This window comes from Trichomycterus rosablanca, chromosome 10, assembly GCF_030014385.1.
Source record: "Trichomycterus rosablanca isolate fTriRos1 chromosome 10, fTriRos1.hap1, whole genome shotgun sequence".
Taxonomy (NCBI): domain Eukaryota; kingdom Metazoa; phylum Chordata; class Actinopteri; order Siluriformes; family Trichomycteridae; genus Trichomycterus; species Trichomycterus rosablanca.
This window is the reverse complement of record NC_085997.1, coordinates 9,254,233-9,280,732: the sequence shown is the minus strand read 5'-3', so window position 1 is coordinate 9,280,732 and position 26,500 is coordinate 9,254,233. Positions and strand designations below refer to the sequence as shown.

At 39.6% G+C, this 26,500-nt stretch overlaps 1 protein-coding gene and 5 non-coding genes across 6 annotated transcripts; 4 read left to right on the top strand and 2 right to left on the bottom strand.

Moving 5' to 3' along the window:
- Positions 1 to 4,515: 4,515 nt before the first annotated feature.
- Positions 4,516 to 4,598, bottom strand: trnal-uag (transfer RNA leucine (anticodon UAG)). Its single transcript has one exon. It is a non-coding gene; the product is annotated as a tRNA-Leu (tRNA).
- A 4,600-nt stretch (positions 4,599 to 9,198) lies between these two features.
- Positions 9,199 to 9,270, top strand: trnae-uuc (transfer RNA glutamic acid (anticodon UUC)). Its single transcript has one exon. It is a non-coding gene; the product is annotated as a tRNA-Glu (tRNA).
- A 3,858-nt stretch (positions 9,271 to 13,128) lies between these two features.
- LOC134321552 (craniofacial development protein 2-like) lies at positions 13,129 to 14,173 on the bottom strand (the record flags this gene model as incomplete). The annotated part of the gene is made up of 2 exons (XM_063003361.1): positions 14,094 to 14,173; positions 13,129 to 13,894 (listed from the first exon to the last, which is right to left on the bottom strand). Coding segments are annotated over exons 1-2 (846 nt in total), but the record flags the coding sequence as incomplete, so codon positions are not given.
- Positions 14,174 to 14,579: 406 nt separating this feature from the next.
- Positions 14,580 to 14,652, top strand: trnar-acg (transfer RNA arginine (anticodon ACG)). Its single transcript has one exon. It is a non-coding gene; the product is annotated as a tRNA-Arg (tRNA).
- Positions 14,653 to 22,492: 7,840 nt separating this feature from the next.
- On the top strand, positions 22,493 to 22,565 carry trnak-uuu (transfer RNA lysine (anticodon UUU)). Its single transcript has one exon. It is a non-coding gene; the product is annotated as a tRNA-Lys (tRNA).
- A 1,671-nt stretch (positions 22,566 to 24,236) lies between these two features.
- trnaa-agc (transfer RNA alanine (anticodon AGC)) lies at positions 24,237 to 24,309 on the top strand. The gene has a single exon. It is a non-coding gene; the product is annotated as a tRNA-Ala (tRNA).
- Positions 24,310 to 26,500: the final 2,191 nt, after the last annotated feature.

Below are 26,500 nucleotides of genomic sequence, written 5' to 3'. Positions count from 1 at the left end.
TGTTGCTGTAGCTCAAGCAGCTTGCAGTTCAAATCTTAGGCCATGTGGGGGTGTTGAGGAAAACTGGCATTGGTAATGTGCAAGCAAGTCAGGATGGCCAAGCAGTCGTTCAGCTCGCAGTCTCCCCTGGAGCCGTGGGTTTGAATTCCCCTTCTGACAGCTCATGCTTTATACCTTCAAAATGGGAACAAAGATGCAAATGCACATAAGGTATTACAGTTACATATAATCACAAACACCCCACCACCACCATTAAAAAGAAAACCCTCCAGCAGCACTGCAACAAGAACAGAAGAATCTCCTACAAGTCCAACCAAATCAAAGAGAATGCACTTCATAAAAGACCTCATCTCCGAATATGGCTGCATGTTGGCACTGTCGGCTGACTGAGACTTTTTGAACTGCACTATTTTGGCCCTTACATAAAGCAGCATCAACCCTTAAGTCCATCTGTCAGTGGTACAAAGACAGTTATGCAGCATTAACACTGCTCTGTCAGTACATTACAATTTGCAAAGGGTAAAAGAGGTTCATAGTAGGGAGAATTAGCTCAAATGGTAGAGCGCTCGCTTAACATGTGAGAAGTAGCGGTATTGATGCCCGCATTCTCCAGTGCAGAAACATTATGATCATTTGAGGCATCACGTAATATGAAACTTGTTGCGTCAATGCTCACTGAAACGCAGCATCAAAATTTACAATGTTACAAATTTACAATTTTTTAAAAATCATTTTTTATTTTTAAATTGCCAAACGCAATAACTTGTAATTTTTCAATTTTGAAATGTTTTTGGTTAAAGCAGCGGTACGTGACATTTTGTTGGTTTTTTATCTGGTGAACTGCTTTGTAAAAGATGAACAGCTGAAACTCACGACATCCCCTTTAAATGCAGCATCAACCCTTAAGTCAGTCTGTCAGTGGTACAAAGACAGTTATTATTTTTTTCAGTTCGTCCTAAAAGCTGGGATGAACATTTTAAATAAACTGAGTCTGTGATGATATAAAAGCACCGCATAATATAGAAAGGAGTACGTGAGATTAAACACGTTGCACTCCTACTTAATGCAGCATCAACACTCTGTTAATCCATTAAAATTTACAAAGGGTAAAGGATAGTTTTTGTAATAGAAAACTAAGACTAACTAGGACTAAGATTTGTACGAACCGTTATATCTTTGCACATTATTATGTATGGTAGAGGTAGGGCTGGACGATATGGCTAAAATTTATATCACAATATAACTCCTAATTTCGGTCGATACGATATAATTCCGATATCGATATGAATAACAGAAATGTCAGAAAAACTGCCAAGAACACCAAAATTGGATGGCTGTACCTGCAAACCTCTTTTCTGGTTTCTGGTAAGAAATACAAGCTGAATACACCACTGAATTAGTCCTTCATCTCTTATCAGCTATTTCGTCTGCTTCTTTTTTAACTGTGGACAGTGGCAAAGCCAGACAATTTCCATAGGGGTGGCCAGACTGGACCATTGCTCACACAGGGGTGGCACAGAAACTGTCTGATACCTTATTTTTGTATGTGGCTAGTAGCTGTTGATCTAGTAGTGTTTTGGTCACTCACTCGTTTACCTATACAGGCAGTGAGTACCATGCAGAATTACATCAAGCCTAGCATAATAAGCATTTTATTTTTTCTCATATTCCCTGTGAAAAACCAAAATATAGCCTATAACCTTAACAGAATTTCAAAGATATTCATTTGCAATACTTGATCATTTGATTGCAAACTTGTGTGTACTGATGAGACTCATTTGAACCCCAGAACAGGCCAGTGTGAATGCATGGAAAACAAATTTTAATTTTCTTTCAAGAATATGATACATTCTGACCAACACTATTAAGCCAAATCAGCATTGAAAATTAACTTTACTTTTAATAGCCTTCTACAACGCTGGAGCTTCTTAAAACTGCATATTCTCTTTTCAATAGAAGTGTTATTTAAATGCTATTAAATAGTTTTTAAAAAAAAAAAACAAAGTGCTTCTATATGGTAAGTGGAGCTGATAAAATGGACAGTGAGTTTAGAAACAAAGAGTTTTTTTTAATGTTATGTTCTAACCTGTAATAAATTAGGTGGAGGTGGAGGCAAACCGCAAATTAGAAAAACAGTGGCCACATTTCATGTAAATCACGCTGACCTGTTAGAATGAGGTGCGATCTACCAGTATGCACTGTGCGAACAACTGGTAGATCGCGATCGACGTAATGGGCACATCTGATGTATAACAACTGTACTTTTGGTAACCCCTTTGGTGTCCTTCTAAGGAATTGCTCCTGATAACTTTTATTGTTTATTGAAACACAACATTTTCATCACAGATCTGCTTCAAAATTTGTAAGGTCAGTTATCAGATCTTGTATTTCTAAATTAAACTGTAATGAGTGACATTATGAGCTTTAATTAACATATCCTTCTGAGACAGAGCAATTCATTTTTGTCCCCTGTGGGAACATGTGTCCGAGATCTCTAACACAAGCACCATTGATGCAATCCATTTGAGTACTACTGTACTTTATAGAGTACACCCTGGGCTTTTTAGTAATGTCACATTTGTGGGTGTGTGGCAGCTCATGATCTTTCTTGTAATCTTTTCCTAATAATCAAATTGTTTCAAAAGATTTACAAAAAAAAAATGTACAGCAATTTCATTCAATGTCCTTTGTAGTGGACAGCAGGACTTTCTACCCCCTGTATTTAGCCTATTTCTATACAAGGAAGCAGAAGGCTAAGTAAGACAGAAGATTTTATTACAAATGTATGCAAGAGAGTCAGATTTAAGGGGTGGCTTGGTGGGTAGCACTGTCACCTCACAGCAAGAAGGTCCTGGGTTCAATCCCCAGGCGGGCCGCTCTGCGTCCTTTCTGTGTGGAGTTTGCATGTTCTTCCAGTGTCTGTGTGGGTTTCCTGGGGTTAATTGGAGACACTGAATTGCCCTATGGGTGTGTGTGTGTGTCTTCCCTGCAATAAGACACACACAGCAGCGCTTCTGGAGTTTTTAAACACTGTTACTGCTGGACTGAGAATAGTCCACCAACCAAAAAAATCCAGCAAACAGCACCCTGTGGGAAGCGTCCTATGACCGCTGATAAAGGTCTAGAAGATGACCAACTCAAACAGCAGCAATAGATGAGCGATCGTTTCTGAATTTACATCTACAAGGTGAACCAACTAGGTAGGAGTGTCTAATAGAGTGGACAGTGAGTGGACACTCTATTTAAAAACTCCAGCAGTGCTGCTGTGTCTGATCCACTTATACCAGCACAGCACACACTAACACACCACACACTAACACACTAACACACTAACACACCACCACAGTGGTAGCCTAGTGGGTAGAGCTTTGGGCTATTACCCAGAATTGGCGGTTCAAATCCAGGCTCTGCTATGCAGCCACTGTTGGGTCCTTGAGCAAGGCCCCTGTCTGCTCCAGGGGTGCTGTACGATGGTTGACCCTGTACTCTGACCCCAGCTTTCAAACAAGCTGGGATATGCGAAGAAAGAATTTCATTGTACTATGTATATATGACAAATAAAGTATGTCTATATCTTTATATCTACCATGTCACTGCAGTGCTGAGAATCATCCACCACCTAAATAATACCTGCTCTGTGGTGCTCATGTCAATAATTGTAGAACTACAAAGTGCTCCAATATGGTAAGTGGAGCTGATGAAATAGACAGTGAGTGTAGAAACAAGGAGGTGGTTTTAATGTTATGGTTGATTAGTGTAAACTCACACACTGTTGTATGTGCTTGCATGACTGTAGGACGCGTTTTCAGTGCATTACCGTAATATCCGTAAAATGTGTCCTTGCGATTTCAGTGCAGCAAAGTTTGTGTAGAGACTGCAGCAGCGGATACTGTGTTTGTTTAGAAATTGTGGTCATACTTTTTTCAACAAGGTAAGTTTATTAAAATAAACGTTTTTTTATATTAGCTTCTGGATATTTTCGGATGCTACGGACAAAACTGTGTTCCAAGGACCAAATCCTTTTAGACTCTTCCACCACCGTTAGCGCTTCTCTCAGTTAGTTCAGCTCATTAAATATATTATCCACAGTATCGCTTACTTTTACAAACCCAATTTCAAAAATGTTTAGACAGAAGAGAAAATGTCAATGTAAATAGACAGCAGTTTGTAAAAGATAGCATACAAACATACATCTCTCTAACATGTGAATAAACGCTTTAGCCAGGGTTGCCAGATTGCTCATTTCAAAGTCTGTCAAAATGGATGGAAAAACTCCCAACATACTCACGAAAAACAGCCGATAATCAGCGCTTAAACAATATTAAACCAGTTAAACATGACCTACTACTGCTGATATCTCACAAATCAGTGATTATAAATTATGAATGGCATTTGAAATAATAAAAAACTAAGACTAAGACTAACTAGGACTAAGATTTGTACGAACTTTTGTATCTTTTCACATTATTATGTATGGTAGAGGGTTAAAGAAGTAAATTTGTATAAAGCATGAGCTGTCAGAAGTGGGATTTGAACTCACGCCTCCAGGGGAGACTGCGACCTAAACGCAGCGCCTTAGACCACTCGGCCATCCTGACTAGCTGGGATTTCATTGATACCACTTTCGCCCACACCGACTAAGATTTGTGCAAACTGCTTAATCTTTTCACATTATTATGTATGGTAGAGGGTTAAAGACGTAAATTTGTATAAAGCATGAGCTATCAGAAGTGGGATTTGAACCCACCCCTCCAGCGAATACTGCATACTGAACACAGTGCCTTAGACTGCTAAACCATTCTGTCTAACTTGGACACTGTTGACACCACTCCCGCCCCACACGAACTAATATTTGTACGAACTCCTGAATCTTTTCACATTATTATGTATGGTAAATGTACTGACTGTAACCCATTTGCTGCACTGTACACTTTGTTACTAGGCTGTAAATAATATATCAATCGAAAGGGAGACCCATATGAGCACTCCAACTGACCAAATTAAGTTTTTTGGGTGGACCATTCTTGTAATGGTAACGGCACTAGCATGTTAGGATGTGTTTTCTCTGGTATGAGTGTATTAGGTACAGCCTTCTTGTTGGGTTTTAAACTGACTGGATTATTTATTAAGAACTCAAACCCTGTTTGTGCTTGTTGTAGGCTATTCAATCGTCCACTAGATGGCATAATATGAATCCAGTTAATATCGCGTTGGAAAGTTTCATTGCGTGCTGATCTGTGTGGAATACAACTGATGTATGTAGCACTAAGAAGTGGAACGCCTTTTCAGAAGAGTTGAAGCTGTTATAGCTGCAAAGGGTGGGCCGACATCATATTAAACCCTTTGGATTAAGAATGGGATTTCACTCAAGTTCATATGCATGTGAAGGCAGATGAGTAAATACTTTTGGCAATAAAACCTTTTTATATTAATTGAAGTTTTACAGGACAACGTATGTTAAAGTTTGTAATTTATGTCACGTCCTTGTGAGGATTAAAGCAGGTTGCAGAGTCCGGATAGCTCAGTCGGTAGAGCATCAGGGTCCAGGGTTCAAGTCCCTGTTTGGGCAAGTCATTTATTAATGCGTTGTGTAAGCGGTAATGTTCTGTACTACATGGTTTATTTAGAAAGTTGAAGAATTTGTACTTTGTGAGATATTTTCAAGTGAAATATGTACTTGATCAGCTTGAAATAATAGCACGCTATATGTGTAACATGTTCTCCACCCCAAGTAGTTGTACGCCCAGCTGTTGCAAACAGACAGTAAATAGAGGACCGTTTAAATCTATATTCATGTGCAGCCTAATAATGCTAATAATGCAATATCTAAGAGTTTTAGATATTAATACCCACATATTTTATGTTGAATTACATGCATTATTATTTCAGTCCTTGCTTCACAGAGCTGCTTTGTTATTGCACTGCACTAAACAGTTGGTATATCCTGCACTATTTTGTCTACATAATGCAGCATCAACGCTCTGCTCTGTTAGTACATTACAAAGGGTAAAGGTGGTTTCTTCGTCAGGGGAATTAGCTCAAATGGTAGGGCGCTCGCTTAGCATGCGAGAGGTAGCGGAATCGATGGCCGCATTCTCCAAGGCAGAAACATTATGATCATTTAAGGGCATCACGTAATATGAAACTCGTTGCGTCATTGCTTACTGAAACGCAGCATCAAAAATCAGGTCATTCAGTAAGTGTTACAAAGACATTTAGGCTCTGTAATTAATCGTTTTGTTTGACTTTTTTAAATTGACAAACATGCAATAACTTTTAATTTTCGAAATTTGTAATGTCTTGGATTTTTAACACCACTTTTTTGTATCGTTACGTGACCTTTTGATTGTTTATTAAGTGAACTGCTTGGTAAAAGATGAACCGCTGATATTCACAACATTCCCTTTTAAAATGCAGCATCAACACTTAAGTCTGTCAGTGTTACAAAGACAGTTTTTTTCAGTTCGTCCTAAAGGCTGAGATGAACGTTTTAAATAAACTGAGTCTGTGATGGTTTAAAAGCAACACATAATATAGAAAAGAGTACATGAGCTGAAACACTTGAAGGCAAAACGAAATATGAACTCGTTGCGTCATTGCTCACTGAAATGCAGAATCAAAAATCAGGTCAGTCTAGGTTCGACTACTGGCTGACTTGGTTACCTCATGGCTTTTTGGTCTCTTTATGGGTATGGGAAGTGGTCTTTATTGTAGCGTAAAAGAGAGATTTGCATTTAATTATTTTTTTATAATTAATAGCTTCACGAGGCACCACCAACATTTAGTTGTTTGGTTAGGCTAAATTGTTTCAAAAAACCTAATTCATAACATATCAGTCCCTTTCTGTTGGGGTAAATAAATAAAGCAGATTATTTTTCTCACCGAGGTAATTAAAACCACAGCGCTAAGTTTTGAATCGTTGTAATGTTTCTTAAAATAACAAAACATAACACATATAATGACAGTTAATAAGTAGGTGGCATAACTAAGTGGTAATGATAGAAGTATAAATCTGTAGGCGAACTATAACATGAAATTAGCATATGATTCAAGAGATTGTCGTGGATCTTTTGTTAGAATCGATCCGAATTTATCAGAAGGCAAGGTGACGTTCTTTAAAAGTTTTATTCAGAAAAGGTTGGTTCGTCTTCCAGGTCACAAGCAGCTGCGTTCTGAAGCCTCTCCGTCTAAGTGAAGAATACAACAGACCTCGAGTAGAGCGCGCAGTTGTTATTTATAGTTTACCACCACCCCCTAGTGGCCAGGTGTAGAACTACTCCATATAAGGTATGCCTTTTGTTCCAGGCTTCCACTCAGCCAGTTCTAACCGGTTTTATGCCACGTGGCGGTTTGGCACAACTCCGATCACATTCCTTGAATACCAAAATGTTTTAGACCAATATTGTAATGCCCAATAATAATTTAGATTATAACAAGATTTAGAGCCTGATTGAAGCGTATGCTATTGTAACCCATATGAAATATGGAGCTACTAAAACCTCAAAAGTCATTTAAGAGGTGTAATTACTTGTCGTCCCCAAAACAGGGCGCAGTGGTAGAAAAAGACTTTACCTTCATTAGTTTTTCCCTTTTTGGCTTGAGAGATCTTGAGAGGTTGCTGCAGACCAGCTGAGCAATATTCGCTACAAATTGCTACTAAACTGGTTTTTTTTACCAGAGTTCCAGCTATGAACGTGAGGGAGGCGGTTTTGTGTCAAGTAATAAATGTTTGAAACTTCCGTGAGTTTGTTCTGATAGCCTAGCTAGCCACTGTAAAAGGAGAGTACACCTTTCTTTTGAGTTCATACGCTTTTCATTAGAAATGGAAGGAATAAAAAACCAATTGGAGTTATGAGAATGTTCTTTAATGCTTTTCGAAATGATTTAAAAGTATAGCTATGCTAATCGCTTGCTAGTGGCTAGTTAGCAAGTAGAATTACTAATAGCGTGGTGGAGCCTTAAAGGCACAGTGCACATATTCTGTTAAGTCATTCAGTTTGGTTAGATTGATACATCTTAATTATTTACAGCACAACTGTGCTATGATTGAACATATTTTGGTTATCATAATGCACATATTAATGGAGTTTAGTGATGGTTCAATTCAAATTCATGTTAAAGGGATAATTGCACATGTTACAGCTAAAAAGTTGGAAAAGCGTAGTAATTCATTAGTCAGTGCTAAAATACCAATACTGAAGTGATGTTCATGTTAAATGTCAATGTTGCTGTGATGTATGAATGTTAATTAATCATTTGTAGTCAAGGTGCATCCTTAGTTTTTGTACATGTTATAAGATGTTCTGAAATGAAGAAAAGAACTTAATGAGATCTCATTTTAGGGAACATAAAATAATAGGAGCATTCATTGTTCTGCACTATCTGTGTAGATTGGTTTTTCTTAGACGCACAGAAAGACGTAGAGAATTGTGATGGCGAGCCCAGCCCTGTGAAACTGTTGATGGTCGTAGAAGCGGTGTGGCCTACCGTTTACAGAAGACTCCGGATATATCAGAGTTTTTGCCCAGGACCAGATAAGAACCTACTCACACTATTTACTCTACCTGGGTAAAACAGCCATAGGAAAATACCTTTAATACACACATTCAAGGACTAGAACTTAATTTTTGAATCTATACCTCTTTAAATATAAGGAGTGGTATTGAATTGAAGATCTCTTGCACTTAACATAATTCCTATTTGTAAGAGCTATTTTATTTCTTTATTTCTAATTTTTTTTTGCAGCACTGTATGTGATATTTCATTGCTTGTGTGGCAATAAATGTGTTAGCTGTTTAACTTCACCTTAACTCCTCTTATGATTTCGAAGTATACCGCTGTTCGAACCTAGTTAAATGTTAGTGCCTTTTTGTTACTGTTATTAGCAAGCTTAGGTGCTACACTATCAATTATTAGTAGAAACAAATTAAACAGGGTAGCGAAGCCAACAATTCATCGTGAGCACCTGAAAAACGTGTACCTGTCCGCTGAAGGAAAACTGCAGGGGAGGGTCCGGAGCCGAATCACCTCAACGTCGGTCGGTTTCTCTGTTCAGGCCCTGATTCATGAACAAATGGCTTTGTCTGCCAGCAGAACTAATCCCAGACTCCGCGACACAGCGACCGTTGGTTCAAAGTTGTTCAAATCGGACTGAAGCGCTTCCCTTTCTTTGTCTTTGCCAGTGCTGTGCTTGCAGTTTCCCATGTGGTCTAGCGGTCAGGATTCCTGGTTTTCACCCAGGCGGCCCGGGTTCAACTCCCGGTATGGGAATTGGTCTTTATGATTGGACTTGAGCAAAACTTTGCCTATTAGTTCCTCGGCGCCTTGTTGCTGTTGCTCATGTGTCTTGTTCTGTTGGAACTATGACTGCAGTCTACCAGGGAGCAGCCAACGTGAGCCACCAGTGACTGACCGCTGGGAAGCCGTGGTCGTATAGTACTCTGCGTTGTGGCCGCAGCAACCCCGGTCATGGCACTGTCCTTTTGTATGCCATGTTTGGAAGGTTTCTATGCTCTTCTCAGGCAAGAGACAGAAATGAGGCTGAAGCTTCAGGAAAGTCATGACCGTGGTTCCACAGGGGCCAGTGGCGCAATGGATAATGCGTCTGACTACGGGTCAGAGGATTCTAGGTTTGACTCCTGGCTGGCTTGGTTACCTTGTGCCTTTTTTTGTCTCTCTAACTCTTTGTGTATGGTTCTCTGTACCCCAGATTCAACAATGCAGGTCTTGTCAAGGTGACAAAGGCTTGTCAGAGGAAAGAAGTTGGATGAGTGTATTATTCTCTGTACCACACATTCAACAATGCAGCTCTGGTCAAGGTGACAAAGGCTTGTCAGAGCGGAAAGAAGTGGCTGATGCTGGTGTCAGCGGGTGCTGAGCCTTTCCCATATGGTCTAGCGGTTAGGATTTCTCGTTTTTAGCCAGGTAGCCTGCGCCTGACTCCCGGTGTATGAGGGAGTCTATCAGGGAGCAGCCGACGTGAGCCACCAGTGGCTGACTGCTGGAAAGCTGTGATTGTATGGTGGTTAGTACTCTGCGTTGTGGCAACAGCAACCCCGGTTCGAATCCAGGTCATGGCACTGTCTTTTTGTATGCTGTGCTTCTCTCCTCGGTCAAGAGAAATGGGGCTGGAGCGTTAGGGAGGTCACGACCGCGATCATGCAGGGATCAGTGGCGCAATGGATAACGCATCTGACTACGGATTAGAAGATTCTAGGTTTGACTCCTGGCTGGCTTGGTTACCTTATGCCTTTTTTTCTCTCTAACTCCTTGTGTGTGGTTCTCTGTACCCCAGATCCAACAATGCAGGTCTTGTTAAGGTGACAAAGACTTGGCAGAGCAGAAAGAAGTGGCTGATGCTGGTGTCAGCCGGTGCAGAGCCTTGCGGTTTCCCATATCGTCTAGCGGTCAGGATTCCTGGTTTTCACCCAGGCTGCCAGAGTTCGGCTCCTGGTATTGGAATTGGTCTTTATGATTGGACTTGAGCAAAAATTTGCCAGTTGGGTTCTTTGTAAGGGGAATTAGCTGAAATAATAGAGCGCTCGCTTAGCGTGCCGGGTCAATGCCCGCATTCTCCAGTGCAGAAATATTGTGATCATTTAATTGCGTAAGTTTATTAAACCAGAAGTTTAATGCAGATTCCAAACTCGATATCAATGGGACCCTACAACGGCAAAATAACATATCAAGGACAATCGCAGCAATGTTATATATGCAATTCACATGAACACCAGGTTAAAGACTGTACTAAACTCAAGTGTTGAAAGTGTGGTGAGTTTGGTCATAAAGGGAAACAATGTACCAATAGTGAGACATGTAATTTATGTGGTGGACAAGGCCATACGTACTTTGGATGTCCAAAATAATATAGTAACAAAGCAAAAGCTGGACAACTAAATGTAAAACACGTAATCAACAACGACTCTAACGTGACTGCAAAGGAAAAACAAACAAATGAAGAGAAGCTTGGAGAAGAAACGAAACATGATGATGGTGTTGAAAGTTCCAGCGACAGCGGTGAATCATCCAGTGGAGACTTGAGTGAATCCAGCACCGACGAATCATTAGAATCTTCCGTCACAGATACAAGCAACGAAGACACGACGTCTCTCACCGAACAACCCAACAAACATTCCAATCAAGCAGGGAGCGGAACACAAGAAGTGGAGGAAGAAGACGACGGAAAAGACTCTAAAGATAAGGGTGAAACTTTTTTATCTTCTTTAGAAAATGTATCAAATACAGGGACACAGGACCACCCTACAGTTATGCAGCCTAAAAAAAGACGTAAAAGTACAGAATTGTCAGAAAAAAGTGTAAATAAAAAAGCGAAAAGTAAAAGGTCACAAAAAAACAAACAAAAAATGTTTATTAAATTAACAAAACATAACATATAATACAACACAACATATAACATATAATACAACACATATAATGACAGTTAATAAGTAAGTGGCATAACTAAGTGGTAATGACAGAAGTATAAATCTGTAGGCGAACTATAACATGAAATTAGTGTATGATTCAAGAGATTTAGAGCCTGATTGAAGCGTATGCTATTGTAACCCATATGAAATATGGAGCTACTAAAACCTCGTCATTCAAGAGGTGTAATTACTTGTCGTCCCCAAAATAGGGCGCAGTGGTAGAAAAAGACTTTACCTTTGTTAGTTTTTCCCTTTTTGGCTTGATAGATCTTTAGAGGTTGCTGCAGACCAGCTGAGCAATATTCGGTACAAAATAATACATAATGGTTTAAAATATTGACTTTTAGCATATATTAGAGCTGATAAACTGTTTTGTTCTTTTTTTTTTACCAGAATTCCAGCTATGAACGTGAGGGAGGCGGTTTTCTGTCAAGTGTTTGAAACTCCCGTGAGTTTATTATGATAGCCTAGCTAGCCACTGTAAAGGGAGAGTACACCTTTCTTTTGAGTTCATACGCTTTTCATTAGAAATGGAAGGAATAAAAAACCAATTGGAGTTATGAAAATGTTCTTTAATGCTTGTCGAAATGATTTTAAAGTATAGCTATGCTAATCGCTTGCTAGTGGCTAGTTAGCAAGTAGAATTACTAATAGCGTGGTGGAGCCTTAAAGGCACAGTGCACATATTCTGTTAAGTCATTCAGTTTGGTTAGATTGATACATCTTAATTATTTACAGCACAACTGTGCTATGATTGAACATATTTTGGTTATCATAATGTACATATTAATGGAGTTTAGTGATGGTTCAATTCAAATTCATGTTAAAGGGATAATTGCACATGTTACAGCTAAAAAGTTGGAAAAGCGTAGTAATTCATTGGTCAGTGCTAAAATACCAATACTGAAGGGATGTTCATGTTAAATGTCAATGTTGCTGTGATGTATGAATGTTAATTAATCATTTGTAGTCAAGGTGCATCCTTAGTTTTTGTACATGTTATAAGATGTTCTGAAATGAAGAAAAGAACTCAATGAGATCTCATTTTAGGGAACATAAAATAATAGGAGCATTCATTGTTCTGCACTATCTGTGTAGATTGGTTTTTCTTAGACGCACAGAAAGACGTAGAGAATTGTGATGGCGAGCCCAGCCCTGTGAAACTGTTGATGGTCGTAGAAGCGGTGTGGCCTACCGTTTACAGAAGACTCCGGATATATCAGAGTTTTTGCCCAGGACCAGATAAGAACCTACTCACACTATTTACTCTACCTGGGTAAAACAGCCATAGGAAAATACCTTTAATACACACATTCAAGGACTAGAACTTAATTTTTGAATCTATACCTCTTTAAATATAAGGAGTGGTATTGAATTGAAGATCTCTTGCACTTAACATAATTCCTATTTGTAAGAGCTATTTTATTTCTTTATTTCTACGTTTTTTTTGCAGCACTGTATGTGATATTTCATTGCTTGTGTGGCAATAAATGTGTTAGCTGTTTAACTTCACCTTAACTAGGGGGTCTTTTCTGTCTCTTGTTTATTGACTTGCTAGCTTCTTCGGTAATAATAGTCTTTATATGTGTTCCTCAGGCTTATTTTCATCCGTGTCCAGAGATGTGAACCGGTTGTGCAGACTATTCCAGAAAACTTCAGGTATTTTGGTCAAGTCAAAGTTAGGAACAGACTGTTGTCTAGTCCGTTTGTGCAGCTTGACTCTAATTTTTGATGTTAAACGTTCATGATCAGTTCCACAGTCAGCTCCTGGCTGTGTTTTCACGGTAATGATAGACGACCTCCATCTTTGGCGAACACATATGTAGTCAATCTGATTCTTATAGGCCCCATTTGGTGATGTCCATGTGTAGAGTCTCCTTTTGTGATGTTGAAAGAAAGTGTTCATGATGGACAGTTGATTTTTTGTACAAAAGTCAATTAATCTTTCTCCAGCTTCATTTCGTTTGCTAAGTCCAAACTTTCCAACAACAGTTCCTTGTTTGCCATGGCCCACTTTGGCATTAAAATCTCCCATGATAATGAGTAAGTCTTGATTTTGCGTCCTGTCAATTTCCTCTTGAACTTGTTCATAGAATAGTTCAACGTCCTCCTCCTTGGCATCTGTTGTTGGTGAGTAGACTTGTATGACTGTGACATGGATTGGTGCTCCTTGTAGTCGTATCGAGATGACTCTATCGCTGACTGTGTTGTACTTCAGGACAGTATTGGCCAGTCTTTGATTAAGAATAAAGGCAACGCCATTTCGTCTTTGGTTATCATTTCCAGAATAGTAGACCCAATGTTCGTTTGACTGGAAATGTCCGGATTGAGTCCACTTTAGTTCACTAATTCTGAGTAAATCAAGTCCTGTTCTGTCCATTTTGGCTTTGACAATGTCGAGTTTGCCTTGGTTCATGGTTCGTACATTCCAAGTTCCTAGTCTGATGATATATCTGATTTGATCTTCCCTTTCGACCAAGCGACATCAGCACCAAGACGACCTTGCGGCTTTGATCCTGGCGCATCATAAGCATTGATTCTACTCAAGACGACCATCGGCTCTTCCCCAGTAGCTTGTTGAGTGCCTTTCGACCTAGGGGCGCATCTTCCAGCACTATATCGCATTCCTTTAGTTGTACGCTACATCAAGTTTTCTTGGCATAGTACGGAAGTAGATTGCCAGGCCTTTCTCCTGCGCAGTAATGTGGTACCTGTGAGGAGCCACACTGGATCAGTGTTGTAGCCATTGTCAATACGAGATTGATAAGAGATTGATAATTTGCTTCCATCACGCAACGTCCTGCTGCCGACATTGGGCTGTACGTTTAGTCTGGCACCTCAGTTGAGACCTATCCCCCTTGGGGGCCCCTGCTAGCATAATACACTTGGCTCTAAACTGCTTTTAGCCAGGTGGCCTGCATTCGACTCCCGGTATATGAGGGAGTCTATCAAGGAGCAGCCAACATGAGCCACCAGTGGCTGACCACTGGGAAGCTTGATTGTATGGTGGTTAGTACTCTGCGTTGTGGCCGCAGCAACCCCGTTTCGAATCCAGGTCATGGCACTGTCTTTTTGTATGCCGTGCTTCTCTCCTCGGGCAAGAGACAAAAATGGGGCTGGAGCTTCAGGGAGGTCATGACCACACTAATGCAGGGGCCAGTGGCGCAATGGATAGCGCGTCTGACTACGGATCAGAAGATTCTAGGTTCGACTCCTGGCTGGCTCGGTTACCTTATTACCTGTTAAGGTGACAAAGGCTTGGCAGAGCGAAAATAAGTGGCTGATGCTGGTGTCAGCTGGTGCAGAGCCTTGCAGTTTCCCATATGGTCTAGCGGTCAGGATTCCTGGTTTTCACCCAGGCGGCGGAGTTCGACTCCTGGTATTGGAATTGGTCTTTATGATTGGACTTGAGCAAAAATTTGCCTATTCGGCTCTTTGTAAGGGGAATTAGCTCAAATGGTAGAGTGCTCGCTTAGCATGCGAGAGGTAGTGAGATCAATGCCCGCGTTCTCCAGGTTTTAAAATTATGTAGAGAAACAGATGGACTACAGTCAGTAATTGTAGAACTACAAAGTGCTTCAATATGGTAAGTGGAGCTGATAAAATGGACAGTGAGTTTAGAAACAAAGAGGTTGTTTTAATGTCATGTTCTAACCCAGGGGTGGGGAACCTTCTACCCACTGAGGGCCAGTTTAATAATTACATATCTGGTCACGGGCCACAGACTACAATGACGCAACATAGAGCCAAATTAATATAGGCTTTATAAATACATGATGCTGATGGTATGTAGTGTTTATATTTGATCTCAGACTAACCTTATCATAATTTCAATGTGACGGTTGTGAATGTTTGGTCTTGACCAGCTGTGAAATATCTGGGGGCAATGATGTCGTGGCAACACGCAACCAGTATGTGGCAACATAACTCGTATTTGTTATGTCTGTTGTATCGTCTAAAGTTTAATTAATTGCATAAAGCCCAGACAATAAAATCTAGGAAATATATGGCGGGCCACATTTGATTGAGCGGGGGGGCCGTATACGGCCCACGGGCCGGAGGTTCCCCACCCCTGTTCTAACCTGTAATATATTGCATTTCTTAAAATGTCCACTAGGTGGAGGCAATCCGCAAATTTACAAAAACAGTGGCCACATTTCATGTCAATCACGTTGACCTGTTAGAGTGCTGGAGTCTAAACCTGTAAAACTCTCTGATATTTTACTCTTAACGATTTCACATTGTAACAACATCTTCTGTTGTTTTAACCCGAGGTGGCTCTGACGGAAACCTGTTCACCCTCTCGAGGTTAAAGACTGCAAGTCGGGCCCGCAGTGCCAAACATGCTGCTCCTACTAGATGTGACGGACACCTGGCGTGTTTGCACCAAAAATGTCCAGAACTTAAAACGGACTTTATCACAGACTGGACTGAACAATGAAGAACTTACATTATTTTTTTGCTAGTTACAACTTTCAGTTCAATTTAATTTTGTGTTTGTATGATTTGTGTAAATCCTATTAATTTAAAGTATCCTCCAAGCCACCCAAGAAGGACGGGTCCCTGCTGAGTCTGGTTCCTCTCAAGGTTTCTTCCTGAGTTTTTCCCTGCCACAGTCGCCCTCGGCTTGCTCAATAGGGGTTTTTGGTCTGTTGGTCCTGGATTTTGTAAAGTTGCTTTGAGACAATGTTCATTGTAAAAAGCGATATATAAATAAATTTGACTTGACATGTGTCTGAGATCTCTAACTCAAGCACCGTTTATGCAATCCATTTGATTGCAGCTCATGAACTTTCTTTTAAAAATGAAAAGCATGAGTTGGCAGTGGTGGGACTGGAACACGCGCAGGAGCCTTAATCCAGCGCCTTAGACCACTCGGCCACGCTACCACTGGTTAAGGTGCTGATCGAAACGAGCAACTACGTATGCAATTTCTACCTGCATTTTCCAATAGAAGTCAAAGAGGTTGCAAGTGCAATTGCCACACGTGTGATAGCTCAGTCGGTAGAGCATCAGACTTTTAATCTGAGGGTCCAGGGTTCAAGTCCCTGTTTGGGCGAGTTGTTTCTTACTGCATTAGGTGAGCGGTAATGTTCCGTACTACGTGCTTTGTTTAGAATGATGAAGAATTTGTACTTTGTGAGATATTTCTAAGTAAAATAGCATGTACTTGATAAGCTTGAAATAATAGCACTCTGTGTGTGTAACATGTTCTCCATACCAACTAGTTGTTTTAAACAGACTGTAGTAAATATAGGACCGTTTAAATCTATATTTATGTGCAGCCTAATAATGCACTGAGTTTTAGATATTAATACCCACGTATTTTATGTTGAATGACATGCATCATAATTTTAGTTCTTGCTTCACAGAGCTGCTTTGTTATTGCTCTGCACTAAACAGTTGGTATATCCTGCACTATTTTGGCCCCTACATAATGCAGCATCAACCCTTAAGACAGTCTGTGAGTGGTACAAAGTTACGATTTGGTTCAGTTCGTCCTAAAGGCTGTGATAAACGTGAGTACGTGAGCTTAAACACGTTGAACCCCCACTTTATAATGCAGCATCAATGATCTGTCAGTACATTACAATTTACAAAGGGTAAAGGAGAACTCATTATAAGGGGAATTAGCTCAATTGGTAGAGCGCTTGCTTCGCGTGCGAGAGGTAGTGGGATCGATGCCCGCATTCTCCAATGCAGAAACATTATGATCGTTTAAAGGCAACACGTAATGTAAGACTTGTTTCGTCATTGCTCACTGAAACGCTGCGTCAAAAATGAGGTCAGTTTACGCTTTATTTTCATTCATCGTTTAGTTTAAAGACCTTTATTAATTTTTTTAATTGACAAACATGCAATAACTTTGAAACAATCTTAAAACAAATCTTTTCACATTATTATGTATGGTAGAGGGTTAAAGATGTAAATTTGTATATAGCATGCGCTGTCAGAAGTGGGATTCGAACCCACACCTCCAAGGGAGACTGTGACCTGAACACAGCACATTAGACAGCTCGGCCATGCTGACTAGTGAGTACTTTTGGCAATATAGTGTATTAAGTGACTTCAAAAGAGTCGAAACAGGTATAAAACCTTTTTATATGAATTGAAGTTTTACAGGACAACGTATGTTAAAGTTTGTAATTCAAGTCACGTCCTTGTGAGGATTAAAGCAGGTTGCAGAGCCCGGGTAGCTCAGCCGGTAAAGCATCAGACTTTTAATCTGAGGGTCCAGGGTTCAAGTCCCTGTTCAGGCAAGTTGCTTCCTACTGCATTAGGTAAGCGTTAATGTTAATGAGATGTTTGTAAGTGAAATAGCATGTACTTGATCAGCTTGAAATAATAGCACACTGTATGTGTAACATGTTCTCCTCACCATCTAGTTGTACGTCCAGCTGTTTCAAACAGATTGTAGTAAAAAGAGGACAGTTTAAATCTATATGTATGTGCAGCCTAATAATGCACTGAGTTTTAGATATCAATACCCACATATTTTATGTTGAATAACATGCATTATAATTTCAGTTCTTGCTTCACAGAGCTGCTTTGTTATTGCACTGCACTAAACAGTTGGTATATCCTGCACTATTGTGGCCCTTTCATAATGCAGCATCAATGCTCTGTTAGTACATTACAATTTACAAATGGTAAAGGAAGGTCCTTTATAAGGGGAATTAGCTCAAATTGTGGAGCGCTCGCTTAGCATGCGAGAGGTAGTGAGATCGATGCCCGCGTTCTCCAGGTTTTAAAATTATGTAGAGAAACAGATGGACTACAGTCAGTAATTGTAGAACTACAAAGTGCTTCAATATGGTAAGCGGAGCTGATAAAATGGACAGTGAGTCTAGAAACAAGGAGGTTGTTTTAATGTTATGTTCTAACGTGTAATAAATTGCATTTCTGAAAATGTCCACTAGGTGGAGGCAAACCCCAAATTTACAAAATTGCTCCTGATGACTACTGTTTATTGAAACAACATTTCCATCACAGATCTGCTTCAAACTTAGGGAAATCCGCTGTCAGAACTCGGACACAGTCTCTATGTTCAAGTCTAGATTGAAAACATATTTATTTACTCAGGCTTTTGATTGGTCTTTTCAAACTAAACAAGCAAACCTAGTTATGCTGTAATAGTTAGGGGTGCTGGAGTCTAAACCTGTAAAACTCTCTGATATTTTACTCTTAACGATTTCACATTGTAACAACATCTTCTGTTGTTTTAACCCGAGGAGGCTCTGACGAAACCTGTTCACCCTCTCGAGGTTAAAGACTGCAAGTCGAGACTGCAGTGCCAATAATGCTGCTCCTACTAGATGTGACGGACACCTGGCGTGAATGCACCAAAAATGTCCAGAACTTAAAACGGACTTTATCACAGACTGGACTGAACAATAAAGAACTTACATTATTTTTTTGCTAGTTACAACTTTCAGTTCAATTTTATTTTGTGTTTGTATGATTTGTGTAAATCCTATTTATTTAAAATATCCTCCAGGCCACCCAAGAAGGACGGGTCCCTGCTGAGTCTGGTTCCTATCAAGGTTTCTTCCTGAGTTTTTCCCTGCCACAGTCGCCCTCGGCTTGCTCAATAGGGGTTTTTGGTCTGTTGGTCCTGGATTTTGTAAAGTTGCTTTGAGACAATGTTCATTGTAAAAAGCGCTATATAAATAAATTTGACTTTACATGTGTCTGAGATCTCTAACTCAAGCACCGTTTATGCAATCCATTTGAGTACTACTGTACTTCATAGAGTACATCCTGAGCTTTTTATTAATGTCACATTTGTGGGTGTGTGGCAAGCAGCTCATGAACTTTCTTTTAAAAATGGCTGCCATGTCATATTTCACGTTTTATGGAAATAAGCAAAGTAAGAGATCAGTTTTGTTCAATATGAGTCGTAACTTCAGTTTATAAAGATTACAGAAATGTACAGCAATTTTAACCCTTTCTAAACAAAACACTTATCCAATGTCCCTTGTTGTGGCCAGCAGGACTAACTGCCCCCTGTTTTAGCCTATTTCTATACAAGGAAGCAGAGAGCTGAGTGAGTAAGGCAGAAAATATTTTATTACAAATTTATGCAGGAAATTCAGGTGGTGGTGTGTTAGTGTGTGTTGTGCTGGAATGACTGGATAAGACACAGCAGCGCTGCTGGACTGAGAATAGTCCACCAACCAAAAACATCCAGCCATCAGCACCCAGTGGGAAGCGTCCTATGACCACTGATGAAGGTCTAGAAGATGATCAACTCAAACAGCAGCGATAGATGAGTGATCGTTTCGGACTTTACATCTACAAGGTGGACCAACTAGGTAGGAGTGTCTAATAGAGTGGACAGTGAGTGGACACGGTATTTAAAAACTCCAGCAACGCTGCTGTGTCAGATCCACTCATGCCAGCACAACACACACTAACACACCACCACCATGTCAGTGTCACTGCAGTGCTGAGAATGATCCACCATCCAAATAATACCTGCTCTGTGGTGGTCCTGTCAATAATTGTAGAACTACAAAGTGCTTCTATATGGTAAGTGGAGCTGATAAAATAGACAGTGAGTGTAGAAACAAGGAGGTGGTTTTAATGTTATGGTTGATTAGTGTAAACTCACACACTGTTGTATGTGCTTGCATGACTGTAGGACGCGTTTTCAGTGCATTACCGTAATATCCATAAAATGTGTTCTTGAGTTTTCAGTGCAGAAAAGTTTGTGTAGAGACTGCAGCAGCGGATACTGTGTTTGTTTTGATTTTATAGTCATACTTTATTAACAAGTTTAAGGTAAGTTTATTAAAATAAACGTTTTTTGTATATTAGCTTCTGGATATTTTCGGATGCTACGGACAAAACTGTGTTGTACTGCTATGATGATACGACTATGTTCCAAACCCTTTTAGACTCTTCCACCACCGTTAGCGCTTCTCTCAGTTAGTTCAGCTCATTAAATATATTATCCACAGTATCGCTTACTTTTACAAACCCAATTGCAAAAATGTTTAGACAGAAGAGAAAATGTCAATGTAAATAGACAGTAGTTTGTAAAAGATGTTATTTATATTCTAGCATACAAACATACATCGCTCCAAAATATGAATGAACGCTTCAGCCAGGGTTGCCAGATTGCGCATTTTAAAGGCCGTCAAAATGCATGGAAAACCGCCCAAACATACTCACGAAAAACAGCCGATAATCAGCGCTTAAACAATATTAAACCAGTTAAACATGATCTACTACTGCTGATATCTCACAAATCAGTGATTATAAATTATGAATGGCATTTGAAATAATGAATGGCATTTGAAATAATAAAAAACTAAGACTAAGAAGTCTTAAGAAGTGTTTCAGGGTTTTTTGTGTTATTGCTAGAACTGTTTCTACTTGAAGAACTCTTTAGTATAATTCAAGGTTCTTTGCTAACTCAATTTGATTTTTATGGATTTTTTTCTCTTGCCACATATAAATGCACATAACATTTAAGGACTGGAAAACAATCGTGCAATTGATACAGTAAAAAAGGTGAAAGAAAGGAATCTGTTCGTAATCTACCTGCAAAATTCTCCTCCTGAGATGTTTTTTTGTGTGTGTGTAAGCAGCAACATACTTCACCTAAAACTTGATATAATCGCCTTCAAGAGTGCCGAAACAGAAATAAAAATATTTTATATTAATTGAAGTTCCACAGGACAACGTATGTTAAAGTTTGTAATTTAAGTCACATTCTTGTGAGGATTAAAGCAGGTTGCAGAGCCCGAATAGCTCAGTTGGTAGAGCATCAGACTTTTAATCTGAGGATCCAGGGTTCAAGTCCCTGTTCGAGTGAGTTGCTTCTTACTGCATTAGGTAAGCGGTAATTTCCAGCATTTAACCAGCCACAGCGAAGAACTGTTGGAGTAGCGACTAATCTTAACACATCAGATACACGACCATTCTTTTGTTACAGTAAGCTTGCAAGCAGAGCAACAAGTCAGTATTTAAGGGCTTCCTTTCTTACAACATTTCTTCTGCTAAACCAGACTTCTACTACATGCTTTGTTTAGAATGATGAAGAATGGAATGTTTACAATAGAAGCACTTCTGTAAGTCGCTCTGGACGAGAGCGTCTGCTAAATGCAGAAAATGTTAGAAGTGGAAATTGAACCCACGCCTCCAGGGGAGACTGCAAACTAAACACAGCACCTTAGATCACTCAACCATCCTGACCTGCTTGCAAAGGTCTAATACCAATCCCACAACACCCCCACGTGGACTAAGCTTTGGATGAACTGTTGTATCTTTTCATATTATTATGTATGGTAGAGGGTTAAAGATGTAAATTTGTATAAAGCATGAGCTGTCAGAAGTGAGATTCAAACCCACGCCTCAATGAGAGACTGTGACCTGAACGCAGCACCTTAGACCGCATCCTGACTAGCTTGGGTACCGTTGACACCACATCATATATCAATAGAAAGGGAGCCCCATATGAGCACTCCAACTGACCAAATAATGTTTTTGGGTGGACCATTCTTAGCACTGTAACGGCACTAGCATGTTAGGGTGTGTTTTTTTTCTGGTATGAATGTATTAGGTACAGCCTTCTTGTTGGGTTTTTAACTGACTGGATTATGTGTTAATAACTCAAACCCTGTTTGTGCTGGTTGTAGGCTATTCAATCGACCACTAGATGTAGTGTAGTGTGTATTCATGTTTCCTTAATTTCGTTGTGTTCTCCCTTAATGTAATTGCGTTCCACCTTAAATAATTTGTGTTGTCTCTTAATATATTCGCGTTTTTCCTTATTGTTGTTGTGTTGTCAGCTTTTGTTTGTTTTGTAAATGTTATTGTGTTTTAACTCAGCGGGCCACCGTAATATAGATGGCATAATATGAATACAGTTACAAAGTAAAACGATGTCGCATGCTGACCTGTGTGGAATACAACTAATGTATGTAGTACTAAGAAGTGTTTCTTAAGGGTTTTTTTGGTGTTCTTGCTGGAACTGTTCTACAGGACAACGTATGTTAAAGTTTGTTTAGTTAGTTAATTCAAGTCACATCCTTGTGAGGGTTAAAGCAACTTGCAGAGCCTGGGTAGCTCAGTCGGTAGAGCATCAGACTTTTAATCTGAGGGTCCAGGGTTCAAGTCCCTGTTTGGGCGAGTTGTTTATTACTGCATTAGGTGAGCGGTAATGTCCCGAACTACATGGTTTCATTAGAAAGTTGAAGAATTTGTACTTTGTGAGATGTTATTAAGTGAAATACCATGTACTTGATAAGCTTGAAATAATAGCACTCTGTGTGTGTAACATGTTCTCCACACCAACTAGTTGTTTCAAACAGACTGTAGTAAATAGAGGACAGTTTAAATCTATATTTATGTGTAGCGTAATAATGCACTGTTTTAGATATTAATACCCACATATATTTTTTTGCCTTAAAGACTCACTTAAATCCTGATCATAATTTTTGAAGCTGCGATTCATTAAGCGATGCCGCAACGAGTTTCATATTACATGATACCCTTAAATAATCATAATGTATCTGCACTGGAGAATGCAGGCATCGATCCCGCTACCTCTCACATGCTAAGCGAGCGCTCTACCATTTGAGCTAATTCCCCTTACGATGCACCTTTGTTCTCATTTTGAAGGTTGTGATATTACTTTAAACTTACCTTTTCTTTTTCATGTAATTACTGATATTTTACTGGATCTCTGCTGATATCTTGTGGGCCATATTGACTAATCAGTGAAAATTTATGTTTCCTTGTATAATAAAACCATTATGCTTATTTAGCTTTAATTAGCTTTAATTATTAAACAGTTAATAAGATAGTGATGGTGAAACTAAAAACCTGTTATTACCATCACTAAGTGTCTTTACCATCACAAGAAGTTATGTGTTGGTAATGACATGTTGAGGTAATGACAGTTTTTACTTAGTGAAAAAAGTAAACAGCTAGCATACAATGTACTTTACATACATTTAAATAATGTGAACATTTCAATTGTAAAATACTGCTGTAACAATGTAAATAGACGCTGAATAAACATACTTCATGATCAGAATGAATACATGTTTAAATTTCTCACATTTTCAGATATCAAAGCCTGGGTCCTGGCATCCATGTGGATGTTACTTTGACACATACCACCTACCTCAGCATTGTTGCAGACCATATACACCCTTTCATGAAAACTGTATTCCCTGATGGCTGTGTCCTTTAATGAAGTAAATTTGTATAAAGTATGACCTGTCAGAAGTGGTATTCAAACCCACGTCTCCAGGGTAGACTGCGACCTGAACGCAGCGCCTTAGACCGCTCGGCCATCCTGACCTGCTCGCAAGGGTCTAATGCCAATTTCTCACAACACCCCACGTGCATCAGGGTTCAAGTCCCTGTTTGGGCGAGTTGTTTCTTACTGCATTAGATAAGCGGTAATGTCCTGTACTACATGGTTTATTTAGAAAGTTAAAGAATTTGTACTTTGTGAGATGTTTCTAAGTGAAATAGCATGTACCTGATCAGCTTGAAATAATAGCACACTGTATGTGTAACATGTTCTCCACACCAACTAGTTGTAAGCCCAGCTGTTTCAAACAGACTGTAGTAAATAGAGGACAGTTTAAATCTATATTTATGTGCAGCCTAATAATGCCTAATTAATACCCACATATTTTATGTTGAATTACATGCATCATAATTTTAGTTCTTGCTTCACAGAGCCGCTTTGTTATTGCACTGCACTATTTTGGCCCTTTCATAATGCAGCATCAACGCTCTGTAGTACATTACAATTTACAAAGGGTAAAGGGGGGTCCTTCATCAGGGGAATTAGCTCAAATGGTAGAGTGCTCGCTTAGCATGCGAGAGGTAGTGGGATCGATGCCCACATTCTCCAGGTTTTAAAATTATGTAGAGAAACAGATGGACTACAGTCAGTAATTGTAGAACTACAAAGTGCTTCAATATGGTAAGCGGAGCTGATAAAATGGACAGTGAGTCTAGAAACAAAGAGGTTGTTTTAATGTTATGTTCTAACCTGACACTTTAAAATTAATATAAAAAATGGTTTGTAGTAGGTGAGAAACATTGATGTGTTTGTATAAAAATGGTTTGATATAAATTTATCAAAAGACAATGAAGACTTCAGGGCAGCTATCTATATGTATCCAAGATGGCGGTGAGTGCACAGCGCGAGGCTCAGCGTCTCGCCAGGCTTTGCTCTTTAGTGGTTATTAATCTAGTGTTGTTCAGTTTTTGCCCTCTGTACTGCCAGGCGAAAACGGGGTCTCTCTTCCATCTCTCACTGAAACCTCTTCAACAAACGCTGCATCCACAAAGCTCTCAGCGCTGTGGAGGATCCGTCACATCCATCGTGTGGATGCTTTACTTTCCTGCCGTCTGGGAGAAGGTACCGCAGCATCCGCACGAACACGACTAGCAGCAGCTTCATACCACAAGCCGAGTCCTGAACTCAGGTCTACAGACTCAACTGTAACAAAAAGTCATTGATCTGCCAATCTAGAGTATCTGATGATTAGGTGTAGACCGTCTGATCACCTTTCATTGTTCCAGGTGTGTGTGCCACTCAGCAAACGTGTGAAAACAAAGAGAGTTAAAGTGTGGCCAGACGGAGCCATCTCCTCTCTACCGCTTTCATAACATTGATTGGGGCATTTAAAAAAGTTAAAAAGTGTTTCTTCAGCAGCTGTTTTCTACCATTCATTATTTATTCTTTGACTAAAAATGATTCATGTAAATGTATTTGATACACATGTTGTGTAAGGTTACAGTAATTATCACTAACAGCACAAATAAAAGAAATAATTAACACAGTAAAATCAAAGAGAGACATTTTTCATAAATTAGGTGTGTGTGTGTGTGTGGGGGGGTTAAAAATCATTTGAGTAAAATAATTAAAAATAAACAAATGGTGAAATTTAAATGTACACCATCACCTGCAGCACTGAGACCTTCTGCCTTTGTGACATCATTGTGATGACACTGAGTGTTCTGTTAGAGCTCAGTTCAGTTGAACCTTCAGTGTTTGTACATCATTTCTCATGATGGCTGCTGAACAGGAGAGACGTGCTACCGACCGTCCTTCTCTAATGCGACGCTTTTTGTGTAGTCTATGTCTGTGCTGGCCGTTCGGTCGAGTTCGTTCTCAGACGTCTTTTCAGGATGTCTGTGGTGGCGAGACCGAACCGGAGGGCAGCGTGGACGCAGAGAACCAGATAGTTATGGAGGGATACTTGTTCAGGAGGGCCAGTAATGTCTTTAAAACATGGAACAGGTCTGTAGAGAGCTAGAACACACGATGAGCAATCATTTAGGTAGAAATGAATGGCAAATTAAACACCTCTAATCATCATAGCAATCGTTTCCTAAATATTGTACATTTAACTGACTCTGACTGATCAACGGCGTGTTAAATCAGAATACACAACGATTCAACACGATGATTTAATATGAAGCTCATTTATATCACTGTATTAGTTACAAGTGAAACCCTGCAGAATTTCAGTACTATGCAGTTGTTTTATTTCTATGATTCCTTTTGTTTCTGTTTCTTTCCTTCAGGCGCTGGTTCCTGATTCAGAACAACCACCTTATGTACAAGAAGAAATCCGGGGTTAGTCACGTGTCCTTTGTCTAAAGTAAAATCAGTAGCAATAGTGGCTTACATCAAAATCAACATAAAAAGGAGAAACTGTTCCTGAACAATCAGTTTTAAAGACTCGTTTGCTAAAGTTTGAGTTGCTTTGCTTGTGCTTTGATTTAAAACTGAAATATTAGAGGTAAAGAAATGTTTGAGAAACCTTTTGTGCCCCCAGCAGAATATCATGGTGGTCATAGCTGATTTACGCCTGTGCACGGCCAAACACTACAAGAGCATTGGACGCCGTTGCTGCTTCCAGGTGGTTTCACCTACAAAGTAAGTCCAGTGTACCATCAGGCATGAAAATTAATTTGATTTCTTTATTCATGACACGCTGAAGGGCGTGGCTGTGCAACTGTTCTGCTAAAGAAAGATGAGGAATATAAAAAGGAACATTTTACTCTCTTTATAATAGAAATGACATGAA